Below are 16301 nucleotides of genomic sequence, written 5' to 3' on the forward strand. Positions count from 1 at the left end.
GGTTTATGGTTCTAGAGGGTAAGAGTCAATCATGGCATGGAGGTGGAGGTATGGCAACAAGTGGGGGCAAGCACAGCGATAGAACAGGACAATGAGAGCTCATATTTCAACCACAAACACCAAGCAAAGAGAAAAAACTAAAAGTGGAATAAGGTTATAAAATTTAAAAGCCTACCCCTAGGTAGTTTCAGGACAGGCTCCAAAGCTACAGAGAAACCTGGTCTTGAAAAACCAAACCAAAACGAAACAAAAGCATTTAATGAACTTATGGTTTCAGAGAGTTAGAGTCAAAGATGGTGAAGAAAAGACATGGCAACAGAAACAGCTGAGAGCTCACAACTTGATCTGTAAGGAGGAGGCAGAAAGAGCTACCTGGGAATGATGTGAATCTTTTGAAACTCCAAAGTCCACTCCTAATGACACACCTCCCTTGTACCTTCTAAACCTTCCCAAACAACTGTAGCAACTGGGGACCAAGTATTCAAACACATGAGCCTATGCGGGTTACTCTCATTCAAACCACCAGAGCCTAGTTTCACACCTGGTACGACACTCTCCATGGTACAGAGTCAAGGCTGGCACCTCTTAACATCCTGGGGTCTCTGTCACAACCCAGGCATCAGTTTCACAGATTCACACAATGTCCTTTCACAGCAGGGACTCCCCTGACACATGCTGCCTGGTCTCAATGCTTCTCTAAAATCACATGAAGAATCCATGATCCCCTTACTCTTCCATCCTTCAAACTGCCAAAGTTAGCACGGCACGGATGGCACTGCCAAGTAAAATCCCCAAATAAAAGTGCACCTGATCTCACATCTTTCAAATTAGTATTTTTTAAACCATTTCCTATCATTTACTTTTAAATCCCACTAGCAGAGGAGCCCTGCTTCCACTTCTCATGCTTCATATAAAAGTTAGGTCAGAGAGTTAAAGGGATATAGTTCAGAGGTTAAGAGCATTGGTTGCTCTTCCAGAGGTCCCAAAGTCAAATCCCAACAACCAAAAGGGGGCCCAAAACCAACCAAGAAAACCGGGGCCCCCCTCCAAGAAGGAAGTAAAAAAGCAAGCAAAAAAACGGAAAAAAAAAAAAATTTAAAAAAATCCTTAAAACAAAGGAAGAAAATTACAAAAAAATTATGTCAGAATAACTTGCAACATATAAGACTGGCTAAACTGCTGTGACGAAGAGCTGCCAGTAGCAGACGAACAATAGCTTAGGGAAAGCATAAGCTTCCCTCGCTCCACTACCCTGGGAAGGGACTAGGGCCTGGTGGGCATTGGCTTGCCTGGTTTATGACTTCTTTCTACACACATTCAAGATGGCTGCTCTAGGCTTGTATCATTTCCTAAACGATGAGAAAGCAGAACGTAGGAGGAGGATGGCAAGCACCTTCTTTCCAAAGAAGGGACCCAGAAAGTACACAGAGCACTGCCCATCATGTCCCTCCAGTCAGTACTCAAGCACGTGGTCACATCCAGCCGCAAGCAAAGAAAGGAAACCCAGCTCCTAGCAGAGTGAGATGTGCTCGGCTGTGACTCAAGGAGGCCTCTTGGGAAAGAAGAGTCATGGAAAGCCGCTACCTTAGCCAGAGATCAACAAGTATTAAGCTGCCTTTTAATATTCTTTAATCATTCTCCTGATAGACAGAGGTGCCTCAGCTCAACAAGACTGTCCCCCTATTCACAATTTGACAAAAGTCATAGAAAATGATATAAGCCCTTGCATTAGTTTGGATAAGTGTCCCCAAAGCCCACAAGGTAAATAAAGGTTCTGTTATCTAACCTATGGTGGGAATTGATATAGTAGAATCTTTAAGGCAGAGCCAAATGAGACGACAAAGATCACAGGGAGCAAGCCTAAGAAGGATAGTAGGAATCCAGCCTCTTCCAATCTCTCACCATGAGCTTCAGCTATAATTTTCTGATCTATCACAGGCTCAAAAGCACAAGGCCAAACCATCATGTCCTCTTTTGTAGTTAGCGCTGTTATTTTGTTATAGTAACAGAGACATGATTACCATAGCCCTTTTCATATATAATTTTCCAAACTCACCTTCTTGTATGAGCTTAAGTTTAACATGACTTTTTTACTTGTTTAAAAATTTTCCAGCCAAAAAGAAAAAAACATCTAAACACACTGAAATTGCTAGAAACTATACTTCTTTTACTTGTTAAAATGTACTTAGTGCACAAAAATAGATTCTGAAATATATTCAATTATTTTTTTTCAACCATGTTAGCAAATCTATGCAAAAATGAAGGAAGAAATGCACTTATACAGGCATGGCTTCCACAAATGACAAATGACTTTAATAACTCATTTAATTTGTTGGCCATCATAGTTAAAGAATATGTATTTCAAAAAGAATGAAACATAGGTATGTGTCAGGTAAAACATTCTTTAGAGAAAAATGTTTACAAATAGTTAAGACAGATAACTGAACGTTGTCTGCCTCACTGAAGGGCTCATCTAAAAATGCCTTTATTTAAATGGAAGTACTCAGTTCATGTTGAAAGATTCAGCTTAAAGAAGCTACATGAAGAAACAAACTCATACACAAAGAAAGTACACTTGACAAAGTCTTTAAGACCCTTGTACTTAGCAAGAAGATTTGAGACAGGATTCCCTTAAGCACAGTTTTTCCAACAGTCATTAATTTAGCTAATAGCAAAGTGCCAGGTGTTCACAGTAATATTATCTCACTAGAGAAAAGCCTTTATACCCTGGCTGACTAATAAAGACCTCAGCTTCCACATAACTCTTGAATCACAGAGAAAGCATGCCCAGAACTGTCTTTAAACACGCCAACTCTTCTACAGGGCTGTGTCTCCATTCTTAAGTAACGATAGCCATACTTGTTTGACAATATGAAAAGGTTAACCTCAGCACTGTACAAAGTTACACTCCAAATGGAAGAATATCCACACATTCTCTATCACTTTCAAGGACTGTACAGCACAGGAAAAGCCTACTTAACTGTGCTCTTGAATTTAAAGATGCTAGCTGCCGCTAGCCTTTGTATTAGCCTTTTCTTAAAATATCAACTTTTTCTGAGGATTTCTAGGTTCCATTTTGGCCTTCTTAGTTCAAACATATTTTATATTTGAGCCAACCGAAAGAATCAGATATACAACTAATGAGGATATCATTATAGAAATCAATCGGATTTTCCTCAATCAATCAGTCTGAGTTTCCTAAACCCCAATTTATTAAGACGGTAAATCACATTCCAAAGGAGAAGTTGGAGTAATCAGCACCAATCAGGTCTAACCCAGCAGCAGTACAGGAAATACCAACACCTGAGTGGTCACCACCTCAAGCAACACCTATCAAGCAAGCATTTGTATGACTTAGCTGCAGAGTTGACAACATTTCAGATATTAATAGTCTTAAAAATAATCTTTAGTAAAACAAAAGTCAGCTCAATAGTGTTGGAGGAGATGCTGGTGCCCAAACATTACAACAAATTGCCCACGGCTACTTTCTGACAGACATTAGCAACCTACCTTGCTGGTATGTTTAAGACCAATGAAGGAGTCCCATGAAGATGGAAAGATGTTGTTGAGGTATCTGCTCTTTCTCCCAAACTCTTTCTGATTCTGTTACTTTAAACCTTCTCTTCCTCTTTAAATCCCCCTCCCAAACAACCCTGTCTTGTCTGGATCAGTGATTCAGTCATCCATAATCTGGCTCCTCTGAGTAACACATCTGTCTATTACATTGTACATGTACTGGAAACAGATCAAGAACCTGCGCTGCACTCGAGCCCTCAGCTAAATGGGCAGCCCTGCCGTTCCACCACTTTCAAAACTGACACTACCAGTTATCTCCACAAACACTCAAGGGCTCACTGGTGCCAAACAGGACGGCCCTGCAAGGAAGTTCATGGGCTGTAAATGGTATGTGGTGTCATAACAAGCAATCATGTGCCAAGACTCCTGGGCTGACGTTAACCACTGAAAGACAACTTGGGAAATGCGGTGAGTCCATCCTCGTGAAACCGGAGCTCCCAGGGAGCACAGCACTTAACGCTGCCATTCAGGAGTCTTTGGGGGAGGAAAACCTGGATATTTACAAAGCTGAAGATGTTAGTTAGTCAGACTCCCTTCTGTAACTCTGGGCTCCAATAATTATGACCAGTGTCACCACCCAAGCAAAGACAGCACCTAAGTTTCCCACATATAGCATATCTAGAACTCAAAACAAAGGTCACCATAGTACGATGAAGGACGACTCCAAGGTACATCCCTATCATCTGCAACGTCCCATCTGAATGACAGCATCTCACTGCGGGGCACAAAGCAGGAAGGCAAGGCAGCAGAGAAGGGCAGAGACAATCGGGGGAAGACGAGAGACAGCAGCAATATGTATCTTGGTAAACGGAACTGTAAAGCTAGTTCTTTGCTTTATTTCTTTTCTCCCATATTTTACCCTAGTTCGACACGCCAGTTCATTCCTCCAGTTCTGGGTGTCTCAAATATTTGAATAAGAATAAAATGAAAGAAAAAAATCTCATTAACAAGGAACTTTCCATTAAAGATTTGTAGAATGTACAAAAATGGCAATTTGACAGAGAAGTCATTCAATTCCTAGCTCTCCTGCCACTCAGTTCACTCTCTAACAATAATCTCTAAGACTCACAATGCAGGGAGGCTTTCATCCACACAGCTTCATTCAATCCTGACGGCAGCTCTGAAGGAGGCAGATTTCCACAGCAACCCAAGGCTGCACAGTCACTCAGCTGGCAGTGAGGGGGGAGTTAAATGCAAGCCTCATATTCAGCTGTGTCCTGCCTATACTTAACCTTATACCTGGCATAATGGAGGAGGCCCTTTCTGTTTAATACAGCTCAAGTTCCTCCACCTTAGATCACATAGCCTAGCTGTTTTGAAAGGTGACTTTTAGAATGAATCACCGTAATGGCTGAGCAGACTGCCTGAACCACCAATCTGGCTACAAGTCAGATAAAGGGTCGGGAGTCAGCGGTTAAAAGGACAGAGCACTGGCTCAATCTGTTAAAATTACAGAGGACCTCACTCGAAGCACTGCTGACATGGAGAACTGGCCTCAGAACACACTGCCATTATTAAAGGAGAGTAAGCTAGAACTGAAATCAAAGAGCATGCCTTCTGATTTTTAGGGCAACTAGCTCCCTCTGGTGGAGCGAAATCTCAACTACACCATCACAAGCTTCCTCTCAAACCACAACACTGCCAAAACGGGGAGGGCAGCTGACCTTTAGGAGCAAAGGTCTTGAGACCTACTTAGCTCATCCTTAATGACCCAGATTGAGTCAACAATGCTAGTCTGCAAGTCTCTTAGCTGGGGAAGGAGTCTGCAGCTGTCATAAGCACAGACCAAACACAACCACAGAGCACACCGAGGATAATGGCACACACACCTATACTCAGAACCAACAGTCAGTTTCTAAATTTACAATGGCAGTTTTTCACTCTGGTAGAAACTATCCAAACTCTAACAAAGCTTAACCACAAAAACACTTAATAAACTGTTCTTACTGCCTATTACATAATAATCACTCTATCACATGCTTAACAAAGGAGTGAACAGGGGCTGACTGGGCTGCTTGAAGACAGCTTTTAGGAACTGATGCAGAAGAGCCCATAACTACTTCAGTTGGACTGAGGTAAAAAATAGCTCCTGTACAATCAGTGAGAGCAGTAAACCAAATGACTGTCAGCAACACAGCCCAAAGGCTCCCCGTCCCGGGACATGCAGCACTGGACAGCAGCCGGCAGCTTAGGCGAGTGCTCTGGGTATGCCCACGTGGAAGCCGCTCAGCAACAATGATGGCCAGAGGCACAGCACCTTTTGTGTACACCATAGTAAACCAAATAGTTAGCTGTGAGGTTTGTACTTTAAAAATACCCCAGGCTAAGAATACAGCTTGGGGTGGGGTGGGGTGGGGGTACAATTTGGGGGTAAAAGTGTGTGTTTAACATATATATAAGGCCGTGGGTTTGACAGTCAACACAAAAATAAATTCATGTGAAATACACTCAAAACTGTAAACCATAATAGTTTTTAGGAGAAGAAACCTGGAGAAGGAAAGTGTAGCTGGATTCTTTTTTTTTTTAAACTCTTTTGGGGCCACCACTCAGCTCCGAAATAAATACACCAAGATTTATTCTTAAACTATGAATGCACAGTCTTAGGTTGGCTTATTTCTAGCCTGTTTTTCTAACTTAAATTACCCTGTTTCTCTTTAACTACATTTTGCCTCTGAGCTTTTAACCTTTCTTTATTCTACATATCTTTCTTTCCTTCTAACTCTATGACTGGCTGGGTGGCTGGCCCCTGGCATCCTCCTCTCCTCCTTTTCTTACTCCTCCCTCTTTCCCTATTCTCAAGCCCAGATTTTTATTTCTCGTCCTATTTATTCCTTCTGCCTGACAGCCCCGCCTATCCTTTCTCCTGCATTGCTATTGGCCGTTCAGTTCTTTATTAGACAATCAGGTGTTTTAGACAGGCAAAGTAACACAGCTTTACAGAGTTAAACAAATGTAACATAAAAGAATACAACACATGTTTGCATCATCAAACAAGTATTCCATAGCATAAACAAATGTAAAGCCTCTTAAACCAATATTCCACAACAGGAAAGTTTACATTCCATTTACTGTTCTCCAGAATATTTATTCTTACCTATGCACTCCTTTCATTAAATGCTGAAATTTAGTGTATAAAGAAAAGCCAAATCACCTATCAGATAACATAGGACTCTTGCTCTGATCTAACTGAAACCATTATGACTCTACTCTACAGACTTAGAACAAGCAGCTTGCGCTGGACCAATGATGAGAACATATGCACCCAAGAAAGGACTCTGGTAATGCTTATCTTCACATGGGACAGTCACCTCTTGTGAAATCCCCCCCTCAACATTCTCCAGTACAAACTGTTTCACCATGCTCTGGAAACTGTGATGGAAAGACAGCTGTTCTGGCTTCCTCATCCCACTACCTGAGAATAAACAGAGGAGGCCACATCCAATTCATGTACGAGAGCAAAGGCATAGCCTGCGTCTCCCCTACTCATACTCATGTGTCCTCAGCACAGGGGCATGGTCGTATCTCTCAAGCACATTCTTCAACTATGAATGTATGTCAATATCCTTATTTCTAAAAATCAATCAATTCAAAAACTTAAAAAGATACCACTGAGTCTAAGGTAAAATCTACTTCATAAGAATTTTCCAACAAACAATAACTGAATGATTTAGTGTGGAATTTTAAAGCACAGGACTAACACCTGGAACCTGTGCATGCAGCACAGGCTATGGTGCCTTATAGTTTAAATACCAGCAGAGAAAAGCAAACAAATGAGGCACAATTAGCAACCAAAAATCCCATTTTCACAATGAAAAGCAATTAAAATCATATGCCATACAACATGAAAGGCAGTGGCTTGGCACAGCAATGAGAGTTTTAAAAATCACAAATGTTCACAATGAAAAACTCATTTGAGTTTCTTACCTAATGTAGCATCATCTCCTTGTTCTTGGCTCTTCCCCAAAGAGGCCATCATTTTTGCATGTGCATCATTCCACCAAGGATTGTACTTCAAAATCTGTTCGACTGCCTCATCTTCAAAGAAGTCAGCTCTGCTCAAAAATGAATGGGCTTATTACATCAGATTTCACTGGTTTCCTTTCTTTTTTTATAATCTTAATTTATCACATTTGCACAGAAATAGAGATTACATCCACTCAATACACAACCTGAGAGAAGACGGAGAGTTGCGCTGACTTTTTCTATGGTCACCAATGCCATAAAGCAAAAGGCAACTAAACTGAAGGAACACTAGTCGTTTCTGATGTCTTCCACAGAAGGCACGAGGAGGGGCCTCCTACCCTGACTGCGCTGCAGTCTGGAACCAATGCTGGGTTCATGAGCAGCCCAGATCTGAGAGTGCTAGATAAAGGAAAGACCTTTCAGACCCAGCCGCAGAAACACAAACAGATGAACAGGTAATTCAGGACGCGTATTTCCACAGGCAACTAATGACTGCTGAGAAGGGGAAATTAGTCTTTTCCGGGGATGAGCCCCCACGTGGCTATCTAATATAAACGATCAGCCCTAAAATCATACACGTAGAGGCAACATTAAAAAGACTCACAGGCTTTGGGCATGAGAGAGAGAAAGAGAATAATAATGAAAGAAAAAGAGGTCATAAATTTGAGAGAGTATGGAGAAAGGTATCAGAGCCATTAAGAGGGAAAGGACAAGGGAAAGGTTGGAGGAAGGGGGAAAACGGTACATTATATTTAAATTTAAAATTTAAAAATTAAGCCGGGCAGTGGTGGCGCACGCCTTTAATCCCAGCACTCGGGAGGCAGAGGCAAGCGGATCTCTGTGAGTTCGAGACCAGCCTGGTCTACAAGAGCTAGTTCCAGGACAGGCTCCAAAACCACAGAGAAACCCTGTCTCGAAAAACCAAAAATAAATAAATAAATAAATAAATAAATAAATAAATAAATAAATAAATAAATAAATTTAAAAATTATCAAGAAGAAAAAGGAAAGACTTTGTGCCATATTCTAAGCTCCACGTTAGGCACTAGGTTCCTCTCTCTGTTCACAAGATACAAACTGCCCTGGCTCTTGTACAATTTATAGTCCCACCGGAGACACAAGTATGGCAGAATGCCGTAACACAGCAGCAAAAAAATCCTATAGCAAAACAAAACTGACACATTTAAGGGCCTTGGGGGAAATACTATTTCAATCAACAGTTGAAAGACAATTAAGAATTCACATTAAGGGGGCTGGCGAGATGGCTCAGGGGTTAAAAGCACTGGCTGCTCTTCTAGAGAACCCGGGTTCAATTCCCAGCATCCACATGGCAGTTCACAGTCTGTAATTCCTGTTCCAGGGGATCCATTGCCCTCACACAGACATACATGCAGGCAAAACATCAATGTACATAAAATAAAAATGAATAAAATATTTTTTAAAAAAAGATTTCATATTAAGAGAGTTAGGAGAGACGCTCAACAGTTAACAGCAGGAACTGCCTTTGCAGAGGATCTGATTTTGGTTCTCAAGACTCCTCACAAGGCAGCTCACAACCACCTGTCACTCTGGCTCCAAGGATTCACCTCCCTCTTCGGGCCTCTATAGGCACTGCATCCTGTGTACAACCCCACACTCAGATCACACACGGATGCATAATTTAAACTAGAAAATAAAATCTAAAAAAATAAGAGAGAGTAGCCTGAGCTCAAAAAACAGAAATACCTAGAAAACAAGGATCACATTGAAGAAGACTTGCCAAGATAAGTTGAAAATAAGATACTGATAACAATAACCTTCAGGCATGTCTGACCCATGGCCTACAGACTGCAAACACCTCAGAGTAGCTATCAATTAGATCTAACATAATAATGTAAATTTACTTTATATATACACATACACATGTAGATATGTATACACACACACACACACACACACACACACACATATGTAATTCATTGCCTGCTTCTTGACTGTGAACTTTGCAGATGACAAGACACAAGATAAAAGTTTGGACACACATGAAAGCCATACTAGGAATACCCCTAAGGTCACTGAACACAGGGCATGCATCTTAGAGGGGCGATTCTAAAGAAGTAGAAGCTGTGCCAGAACAGGATGGTGGCAGAGGACAAGGAACAAAGCAGGTGCATCTGATATATAAGAAGAAGAAGGGAGGGTCCTCAAGAAGCAGAGGCTGAGGAACTTTGAGAATCAAAACAATGGCCAGGACTATGGCTCAGCAATGCAGAGGACAACAGTGGTCTTCATGGAGACAGTGCCCTGGGAGGTTGAAAGATACGAGGAGAGGGTTAATAACTTCTGCCTGAGACAGGTTAAGTTTGATGTATCCATCGAGGGCATATAATATACAGCTGGACACACACGTCTGACACTCAAGAGAGAGGCTAAGTCATAAGCATTGTGACCAAGGAAGAGGAAAGAATCGCACAGGAAAGAACTAGTCCTGTGAGAGAGCGGGACTCAGAAACACCGAGGACACAAAGGAAAAGAGCTCACTTGAATGGGGACTCACGAGAGAAAAAGCAAACTACCTCGACCCCATCCTTCTGCCCCAGTAAGATCCTCCAAGATGATAAACTGGCTATTTTGAATAAAAATTCTCAGATACCATTCCAAGAGTCCAGACTGTGATGGGTTATTCTGTTTTCCATTCTTATACTGTACTGGAGATTGACTCTCAGGTTTCATGAATGCTGGGAGGTGCTCTACCACTAGCTACAGCCCTGGCTTTGAACTCACATCATAGCTCAGGCAGGCCTTGAACTTGTGATCTCTACACATTACACTTGCTTCTTCATAGTCCTCATTACTGTTCTAGCCTCCAGTGTACCTAGGATCGTGGGCCTGCACCACCAGGCCCAGTCAATGGTTTATCTTTATTTACACTGTCTATGAATTAAGGGTTGCATGAACATGATTTGTGACTGACTGACCATCTACATTCCCCAATCAATTATTTTCACATTTGAGAATGTCACTGCACTCACCGAATGTCCTCCATACACACACAGCAACAGTAGACCAATGACTCGCCACGAGGGCTCCACTACTTAATAAGAACCATGGGCATAAACACAGACATTCAGAACACAAAGTGGAAAAAAAAAAACGTGTGCTACCCAGGAGAGCACTGAGGAGGCATCCTCACCCAGGCGAAGGTGAAAGGTCTATGAAAGTGATGTCTGAGCACAGCCTTGAAGGTCAGTTGTTCACGAAATGAGGCAGGGAGAGAAAGCTAGCAAGGGGCCTGCATGAGTGAAAGAAGCCCATGAAAAACAGAGAGATGCAAACACCAGCTGTTGCCTCGGAATAAAGCAAGGGCAAGAAGGGGCAAAGGTGAACTGACAGAGCAGGGCGGTGGAAACGCAAGTATCAGCTGCTGCCCGGAGATGAAGCATGGGCAAGGAGGGCAGGAGTGAACTGACGGAAGGAGCAGGGTCCAGCTCACAGAGAACACTTGATATCACGCCAAGGAGAGAGAAGCGGCTGTCTGAGGCCAAAGAGCACCAAGCACGGGAGGAGGCAGATTTCACTTGAGAGCATCAGCCTCACAGCTGACAGATCTGAAGAAGTCCAGACAGATGGCTGTCAGGCGTCAGGAGGCTACCAGAAGCCATGTGAGAGGACCGCAAGAAACGTGGAGTAGAGGAAATCACAGAAGATAATGGCCACCCTTTCCAGCCTCCCAAATCGTAGCTGAAATCTACTTAATACATAAAAAAAAAACCAGACCAATGCATCAACTCTTTACAAAAAGTCCTAATAATGAAAATCTACCACAATTAAAAAAGACTTTCCAAAAAAGCTTGATCCTTTTTCTTTTTTCATTATCTTACAGATGTTTAAAGTGTTGATTAAATCCTTCTGTTCTCACCAAAGAAATAAGCAAGATTTTATGAATTGGTTATAATTTTAATATTCCCAAGAATCAAAAACAAATGTAGGAAGAAAAACAATATCCTAAGGAAAAGAAATACAAACATTTGGCAGGAAGAAAAACAATATCCTAAGGAAAAGAAATACAAACATTTGGCTGTACGCAAAGGTGAAAGATTACTACGGAATACTTGAAGATACTGTCTCCAGACTTTAGTATAAAAATAACACCTGAGCCAGCAAAAGGCTCACAGGTAAAAGCGCTTACCACCAAAGACTGATGACCCAAGTTTGATACCCATTGTGGAAGAAGAGAGGACCAAACTCTGAAAATGTCCTCTGACTTCCACACTCGATGACATAATACACACCTGCACTCAACACACACGAGAGATAAATAAGTCTAAACTGATATCCAAAAGGAATAAATCATTTAAAAAAAAAAAAAAGAAGACTCAGAAACAATGAGATTTACAGACCACCACGAACAGTACTTTCTCAGGCCGCAGAACACCCTAAAAGAATAACCAACCTGCAGGAGATCCTGATTTTACAACAGATTTCAAAATAGTTATAACCCAAAAGGAGCTAGATTTCGCTTTGAATCTTAGTCCTGAGTCAGTCTGGCTTACTCTGTCCTGCTTAGAATAAAATCACACTCGTTTCCTTGAAGTCCTTTCAGAATCTGATAGCATCCCTCCACTGAGAGCCACTCCTTAAGAAATGGAAAGAATATTCCATGAAAACTATTCCCGCAAATGAGTTTCTGGGCCGAGTGAGATGGTTGAGTGGCTCGAGGCATTTGCCAAGCCTGACAACCTGAGTTCAATCCCTGGGAACCCACATGGTGGGAGATTGGAGTCCTGCAAGTTGTTCTATGATCGCCACATGTGTTAGGACACACATACGTACACCCTCTGCAGCCATGTAGTTTAAATTTTTTTTAAAAAAGCTTCTGAATAAAGTAGCACAGGAAATGGAGGAAAACAGGGCCTGCTTAGACTATCATGCTGCCAAATATAAATTTCAATATCCTAATCCTCTCAGGCCACAAACATACTCTTCCAGGCAGTTCTTCTAATTAAGCTCCCTCACACTTGAAATTTCAGCCTTGGAAAGCTCATTCTGTTTTCATACTGGCTGAGAAATTTGCTGACAATGAAATTTCTACTTTAAATATTCAGCATGATTCTAAATGGGTTTCTTCAAATTACTCTTCAGTGGACCTTTAAAACCACCATTGAAGAGATAAAAGTAATTAGAAATGGCAGTCTAAATGGAGCCGCATCTCTCAGATGTCCTCCACAGTATAACACAGCCCACTCTGGGCTTCCCTTAGAATGCTCAACAGTTCACCATTCATCACCACACGTCACTCATTCCATTTGCACATCACAAGACTCACTTCTGCTATTCCAATTAGTATCCCACTGGGTCACAGGAGAGAGAATGTTAATCACAAGAGCAATGGCAGTTAAAGTGGAATAGTGTACTTAAAAGGGAATACAGAGTGACAAATGGAGCCGCTTGTGGAGTTTTACCCAACCCACTTAGTAGTAGTGTGACCTTGGACAAGTCCCTTTGCCTCTCTTCTCCTTGTGAAAATGAAATGAAATAATCCTCAGGGGACTTGATAAGCTGAAAACATTGGACAAAAATATTGGGAAGCGGTGATAATAGTTATATGGGTAACATTTTTTAAATCACTGGCCCAGAGCCTGGAAAAAATAATAAGTGAGGGTTATGTCAACATATCGATTACACTCATTCTCCACACACCCTAGAAGAGCCAGGTAATCAGAGGCCCAGTGAAATGCAAAGAAGTGCTGCTACCTTGGTCAGTAAGAGACAGCACATCTCTACTTTGATAAGTTCCTTATGCAAATATAGTTCTGGTTACGGCAAAGGTCACAACAGATGCAGGTGGAACAGCAGAACTAAGACTGAGTTCTAATGATACTCTACCAAGACTAACTATCTACTCACTGTAGATAATGTTCTAGGAAGACCCCAGACTAGCAAGAAATATAGCACATGTAGACCTGGATTCTAATGGAAATCAAGACATATTCATTCACATATACAAATAACTATGACAAAAATTCTACCTGTAAGAAGTACAAGCAAACACTCTTATGAGTTTGCTGTGCTGAAGTCTGGTAAGAAAACCACAAAAAAGTATTAAGAGTGCTCCCTTGCTAGTATAAACTAAGTAGCAAGTTTACAAAGGCCCCACAAGTACAGGTTAGGTGAAATGTGAATTAGGGTTAGTGCCTTCACTAATTCCAGGATCTAAAGCGCGTATGTCTGGGACACTGAGGGGCTGGGGAGATGGCTCCCTTAGTAGTAGAGAGCTTGCCATGCAAACACAAGGACCTGAGTTCAGATCCCTGCACTTTCCAGCACTATAGCCCAGTGCAGGGAAGACAGAAATGGGTGGATTCTTGGAGCAAACTGACCAGGCCTGATGGGCCAGCCTAGCTGAATGGGTGAGCTCTGGATTCAGTGAGACCCTGTCTCTGGAGATAAAGCAGAATGATTGAAGAAGTCACCCACTGTCAGGTTTGGCTTCCATGTGCGCATGCACACATAACTATACAAACACATACATATACTCACAGATTCTGAGAAAAAAAATTAAGGAAAAGTTAAATACCTATTTAACTGCCACGGAAGTTAATACTCACAGATAATGATCTGGGTCAAATTTGGCCAGCTCAGCAGCCAGGCGTTTCTGCCTTCGTTCAGTCACAGGAGTGAAATCTGGATCCTTAATATCAATAACCTCGCTCAGTTCATCCTAAAAACACCAGAACAAGAATGAGCACAATCTCCAATCTTTAGCATTTAAAAGTCAAATGAGGGGTTGGGCTGGGGAGATGGCTCAGTGGTTAAGAGCTCTTGCAGTTTTTCCAAAGGTCTCAGGTTCAATTCCTAGCACCCAGATCACAACTATCTATAACTCCAGTTCCAGGGAATCTGATACCCTCACACTGACACACATGCAGGCAAAACATCAATGCACATAAAAATAAATAAATAAGCCAGGCATGGAGGTGCATGCCTTAAATATTAGCAATTGAAGAGGCAGAGGCAGGAGTATCTCTATGAGTTTAAAGCCTGGTCTACAAAGAGAGTTATAGGACAACCAGGGCTGTTACAGAGAAATCCTGTCTCACAATATATATTATATATAAAACCAAACTGGGAGAAGGGAGGAGGAACATCAAAGCATGGAAGAATCTACCTGATTACTATCCCTAGAGTATGAAACAGCTCGTAAGATTTAACAGATCTAACAAACAGGTGTAGAGCATGCCTTTGCTCCCAGCACTTGGAAGGCAGAGTTGGACAGATCTCTGAGTTCGAGGCCAGTCTATTCTACATAGCAAGTCCCAAGCCAGCAAGAGCTACACAATGAGATCTTGCTGCAAAATACAAAAAGCAAAATCAAACAAACAAATAAAAAGCCATAAATGTTTGAATCTATTAATAGTGATATTTTATTAACATTTAACACAAAGGATCATGGTGCTTGCCACCAAGCCTGACCACCTGATCCCTAGAACCTATAAAGTAGAGGAGAAAACCCCAAGAAGTTGTCATCATGACTCTACAGACATCCTGGGGCATACAACTTTCACCATGCTGTAGCAGGTGCATGTGTGTGTGTGTGTGTGTGTGTGCGCGCACACACAAGCATATACACACATATTTAGTTAGTTGAAAATTTTAAACCAAAGTGGGGTGGTGGTGGCACATGCCTTTAATCCAAGCACTTGGGAGGCAGAGGCAGATGAGATGGATCTCTGTGAGTTCAAGGCCAGCCTGGTCTACAAGAGCTAGTTTCAGGACAGGCTCTAAAGCTACAGAGAAACCCTGTCTCAGAAAAAAAAAAAAAATTAACCATGAAGCAGAATTGAATACACTCTTACAAACATGTAAGAACATTTAATTTTCCATTCATTTCCCCTTTTAGCCCCAGAGATCTGAAAGTTCCCGAAGACAGGAGGGTGTGAGTATCCAACATCTACAGACAGACTTGGCTTTCTTCCCACTGTCTAGCTCAAAGAAAGAAACCCTGTACTGTCTACTTTGTAAATATGCTTGCCATGCAGACCTGACCACCTGAGTTCAGTTCTTGGAAACCACATAGCAACAGATGGAGAAGATCAACTCCATGAAGTTGGCCTCTGACCTCCATTCCCACAGGGACAAATTAAAAAAAAAAAAAAAAGGATTTTTTTATGAGTAATTCTGGTCTTTGACTTTCCACTTGAAAGTTTAAAAATCTAAGCCAAGATGTGCATATGTGAACATGCAGCGTGTTTCCCAAGCAGAATTCTACAGAACAGACACACGCAGGAATTGTAAAGTGAAGAAACCTCATACAATCCAAAATACTCCCCAAACTGTGGCTTTCTTCTGTGTCTACTTGCACGTCTACACCTCCAGGTAAGCACAGAACTGGAAGGAACACACAGGACGCAAGCCGAACGCAACCAAGCGGTAACCCGGGAGAGCTGTGCATGTGAACTGTCCCAAAAGACTTGTAAATGGAAAGGACAGCAGTAAAGGGAATCACATACACAAAAGAAAACAGAGACAAGTCAGTAGTCCGAGGATATTGAGCAAGTCCCTTCACTTTTTTATGTCATCTAAAAAAAAAAAGAAAAAGAAAAGAAAGAAACGAAACAGTGATATGAGCACACTTTAGAGTTGATGGTCAGAATGCAAGCTTACTAAAACTAGACTATGGGGAGACATCACAACCAGTCTCCCTACACAACCATAATTTCCAAACAAACAACAAAAAAGAGTTCTGGGGCCAGAGAAATGGCTCAGTGGGTAATCTGACTGAGT

General features: G+C 41.8%; 1 protein-coding gene across 1 annotated transcript in view; it reads right to left on the reverse strand.

The window, feature by feature from the left end:
* Positions 1 to 16301, reverse strand: part of Shq1 (SHQ1, H/ACA ribonucleoprotein assembly factor) — a 110896-nt gene that overhangs the window by 80605 nt on the left and 13990 nt on the right. The window contains exons 5-6 of the mRNA XM_005364948.3: positions 14126 to 14238; positions 7501 to 7628 (exon numbers count right to left, since the gene is read on the reverse strand). Coding sequence (XP_005365005.1) covers positions 7501 to 7628; positions 14126 to 14238 — 241 coding nt within the window. The remainder of the gene's footprint in view (positions 1 to 7500; positions 7629 to 14125; positions 14239 to 16301) is intronic.

The sequence above is a fragment of the Microtus ochrogaster genome, unplaced genomic scaffold, assembly GCF_000317375.1.
Source record: "Microtus ochrogaster isolate Prairie Vole_2 unplaced genomic scaffold, MicOch1.0 UNK1, whole genome shotgun sequence".
Lineage (NCBI taxonomy): Eukaryota > Metazoa > Chordata > Mammalia > Rodentia > Cricetidae > Microtus > Microtus ochrogaster.